Genomic DNA, 3,969 nt, shown 5'->3' with positions numbered 1-3,969 from the left:
TTTTTTTTTTTTTTTTTTTTTTTTTTTTTTTTTCATCATCGTTGATTCGCGAAAGTAAAGCGTGTACGTCTCTGTACGTAACGTTTCGAAGTTTCGTAAAGATAACTGTTAACAGGAGCGAAAAGAGCTAAAGATACACGCATGTAAATTGTATGTAAGTATGAACGTATCGAGGGTATATACGTATCGTATGTATTACGTAGGGGATCTCGCTGTGGAGAGCGAGAAGCGCTCTCGAGAGATGTCTTTTCATCGTTTGCGCGGGCCTCCTGTTGATGGTGATGATGCTCTCTATAGTGATCAGCAGCAAGAACGGTTGGGACGAAGCACAGATACTTCACGTTACTTCCCATGGAGAAAGTAAGAGGTGGAACGCGGTTCCAAAGTCGCGATTTTTAATTTTATGCAAATCACAAAGATAAGAATTTATCGATTCGGAGTGTGGCGGTGGTCCATGTGTTTGTTTCAGATGGTACACATTGTTTAACCGAGCACTGCATCACGATAGCCGCTTCCATTATAAACAGCATAGATCGTTCGGTCGATCCATGCGACGATTTTTACGAATACGCGTGCGGCGGTTGGATCAAGAAGAATCCTATACCGGATGGGAACAGCATGTGGGGAACGTTCGACAAGTTCGAGCAAGAAAATCAGCTAATTGTGAAAAATGTCCTTGGTAAAAGAGGGGAAAATCCTTGGTAGAATCCTTCTTGGTATTCTCGGTGGTTGTTAAAATTTATCCGTTATTAAATTAGGATCGATCTTTTCCGTTTTCTTCTCTCCCGCTACACGCACCCTCCCCTCTCCCTCCCACTCCCCTCGTTTCTTCATTTCTCATACTTTTTCTCTTATCTATAGAGAAACCATTGGTCGAGATGAAATCAAAGGCCGAGAAAAAAGCAAAGTATTATTTTCTCTCGTGTATGGACGCGAACGATACGATCGAAACGCTCGGTGCGAAACCGATGTTGGACTTGTTGGATACTATCGGTGGATGGAACGTTTCTGGCAAATTCAATATAAGCGAATGGTCTTTGCAGAACAGTATGCATATTCTGCAAAATGTTTACAACATGGATGGTTTATTTACATGGGCGGTAAACGAAGATGATCGAAATAGTAGCAGACACATTATACAAGTAAGAAACGAAGATGGATATTTCGAAAGTGAAGCGAGAACAACGTTCGAACAATTTTTTTTTAAAAAAAAAAAAAAAACCGATTTCTTCGACTTTCAAGATCGATCAGGGAGGTTTAACGCTGCCAACCGTTGACGATTATCTCAACATCACCGAACACGGTAAAGTGTTGGCTGCTTATTTGGAATACATGACAAAGGTACACGCAACGCGAATGATTATCGTTTCGTTTATCTCGTCCATTTCGTCCTGTTTCTCGCAAATCGGCGAATCAGCGAGTATATACAGGTAGCTTCGTACACGTTTGCAGATCGGCGAGCTGTTAGGCGGAGAGAAGAACTCGACGAGGAAACAGATGCAGGATGTGATACAGTTCGAAACGAAATTAGCGCGGATCATGACGTTACCCGAGAATCGTCGGGATAAAGAGAAGCTTTACAATTTGATGTCGTTGAACGAACTTCAACGTAAAGCTCCTTTCGTAAGTACACAAGTAGAGCCGCGTGAATCCGCGTGGTATCGGTCGACCTACGTCTTTTTCACCTTCGATATTATAAAAAGTATAATAGCACTAGGGTATAGGTATAGGTAGGTGGATAGATAGATAGATAGGTAGGTGGAGATCGTAGATAGATCGAATATCACCGTCCTATAATCGAGGATTCGCTTAATTTTTAGATGTCGTGGGTAGACTATTTTAAAAATGCGACGCGCATCATTAACAAGAAGATCAACGACAAGATGATGATCGTGAACTTTGCCCCGGAATATTTTATCAAATTGTCCGACCTGGTATTAGACTACAACAAAACGAACGAAGGAAAAGTGTAAGTTTCCTTCCCTCCTTCCTCCTTTCCTCCCCCGTCGAAATTCGAGCATATTGCATCTGTTTATCCCGTGCATCCTCTCTCTCTCTCTTTCTCTCTCTCTCTCTCTCTCTCTCTTTACTTTTTTCCCCTCTCGTACCTTTCTTCCCTTTTTTTTTACTTTTTCTCTTTCTCTTTCTCTTTTCTCCCAAACAGGGTACTGAATAATTATCTGGTTTGGCAAACGGTGAAATCTCTAACCACCTGCCTGTCGAAACCGTTTCGCGACGCTTACAAGGGCCTGAGGAAAGCTTTGATCGGTTTGGAAGGCCAGGAGCAGCAATGGCGTTATTGCGTCAGCGATACGCATAACGCGATGGGTTTTGCGATCGGTGCCATGTTCGTTAGAGAAGTTTTCCATGGAAAGAGCAAACCCATGGTTAATTTACACTCACTTATATACTTTTCGATAATGATAATAATAATAATAATAATAATAATAATAATAATAGTAACATTAATAATAATAAAAATAAATTACACACGTGCTCTCCGTCTCTCCCTATTTTCGTTTGGGAGCACGTTGACGAGCGAATTCGACTTTAAATCGCGATCAAATCGATTTTCCAGGCGGAGAAGATGATCGACCAAATACGAAAAGCTTTCACCAAGAATTTGAAGAATCTGGATTGGATGGATCCGAAAACGAGACGGGCAGCCGAGGAGAAAGCGAACGCGATTACCGACATGGTCGGTTTCCCCAATTTTATCTTGAACCCGAACGAGCTCGACGAGCGTTACAAGGATCTGACGATCAATCAAAACGAGTATTTTCAAAATAACATACGGGTGAACAAGTATAATTTACGAAAGAATTTAGAAAAGTTGGATCAACCTGTGAACAAGACTACGTGGATCATGACACCGCCAACGGTCAACGCTTATTACTGGCCAACGAAAAATCAAATGGTTTTTCCCGCTGGTATCCTTCAGAGCCCGTTCTACGATATGGAAAATCCAAACAGTTTGAATTACGGTGGTATAGGAGTCGTGATGGGACACGAATTGACTCACGCGTTCGACGATCAGGGTGAGTAGTAGAATAGACGTAGTGTGAAACCAAAAAAAAAATATATATATATATAACGATTTCGTATTTATTCGCCGTTTCGTCATTCTTAGGAAGAGAGTACGATTTGCACGGAAACTTGAATCATTGGTGGAACAATGCCACGATAGAGAGATTCAAAAATAGAACGGAGTGCTTCGTCGAGCAGTACAGTAATTTCGAGATAAATGGCCGACATGTGAACGGATTGCAGACATTGGGTTAGTCGCGTTACCATTCGCGATACGAAAAATATCGTATACAGTATTACATACACGCACACGTTGTATCGTTTTCACGTATTGTTATTACGCACCATTCATTTTTATTGCAGGGGAAAATATCGCGGATAACGGTGGTCTCAAAGCAGCGTATCACGCGTATCTCTCGATCCCAAAAAGCTACAAAGATCAGCTACCCTTGCCAGGTCTTAATTTGACGCATCGACAATTGTTCTTTCTGAATTTTGCTCAGGTAAAATTATCGTTTCATCCCCCTCCCCCCCTCGTCACTTCCTCGCTCATCGTCCTCGTTCATCGATCCCGAACGAATCTTTTCATGGAACATGAAGGGGATGATAACGTTTGTTCTCAGGTTTGGTGTTCCGCCATAATGTCCGAGGCGGTAGCCCTTCAAATCGAGAAAGACGCTCATTGCCCATCGAAATTCAGAGTGATAGGATCACTATCGAATCTACCAGAATTCGCTACGGAATTCAATTGTCCCGAAGGCTCGCGGATGAATCCGGTTCACAAGTGCGAAGTGTGGTAATGCATCTCGTTTTCCTAGAAAATCCTTTGTCCGATGATTGTCGATGCAAAAAATTGCATCGTTTCGATCCAATATTGTCGGTGTAATATACGGTATAATGTACGGTATATATCGCGAACGTTGTCAAAACTCAAGCAAACAA

General features: G+C 41.9%; 1 protein-coding gene across 5 annotated transcripts in view; it reads left to right on the top strand.

Annotated features, from left to right (window-relative positions):
- LOC102675424 (endothelin-converting enzyme homolog) overlaps nucleotides 1-3,961 on the top strand; it is an 11,038-nt gene extending 7,077 nt beyond the window's left edge. For 3 of the 5 annotated variants that reach the window (XM_006624082.2, XM_031514388.1, XM_006624083.2), the window contains exons 3-13: nucleotides 204-360; nucleotides 470-679; nucleotides 862-1,142; nucleotides 1,243-1,341; nucleotides 1,453-1,623; nucleotides 1,821-1,969; nucleotides 2,165-2,387; nucleotides 2,579-3,038; nucleotides 3,131-3,277; nucleotides 3,391-3,530; nucleotides 3,651-3,880. In XM_006624082.2, the coding sequence (XP_006624145.1) occupies nucleotides 204-360; nucleotides 470-679; nucleotides 862-1,142; nucleotides 1,243-1,341; nucleotides 1,453-1,623; nucleotides 1,821-1,969; nucleotides 2,165-2,387; nucleotides 2,579-3,038; nucleotides 3,131-3,277; nucleotides 3,391-3,530; nucleotides 3,651-3,827 (2,214 nt within the window). In that variant the 3' untranslated portion in view covers nucleotides 3,828-3,880. Of the gene's footprint in view, nucleotides 1-203; nucleotides 368-469; nucleotides 680-861; nucleotides 1,143-1,242; nucleotides 1,342-1,452; nucleotides 1,624-1,820; nucleotides 1,970-2,164; nucleotides 2,388-2,578; nucleotides 3,039-3,130; nucleotides 3,278-3,390; nucleotides 3,531-3,650 lie in introns of all 5 variants that reach the window. The other 2 variants (XM_006624081.2, XM_006624084.2) reach the window with 2 other exon arrangements.
- The last annotated feature ends 8 nt before the right edge of the window (nucleotides 3,962-3,969 follow it).

This window comes from Apis dorsata, unplaced genomic scaffold, assembly GCF_000469605.1.
Source record: "Apis dorsata unplaced genomic scaffold, Apis dorsata 1.3 scaffold_991, whole genome shotgun sequence".
Classification (NCBI taxonomy): Eukaryota; Metazoa; Arthropoda; class Insecta; order Hymenoptera; family Apidae; genus Apis; species Apis dorsata.
This window is presented reverse-complemented; position numbering and strand designations above follow the sequence as displayed.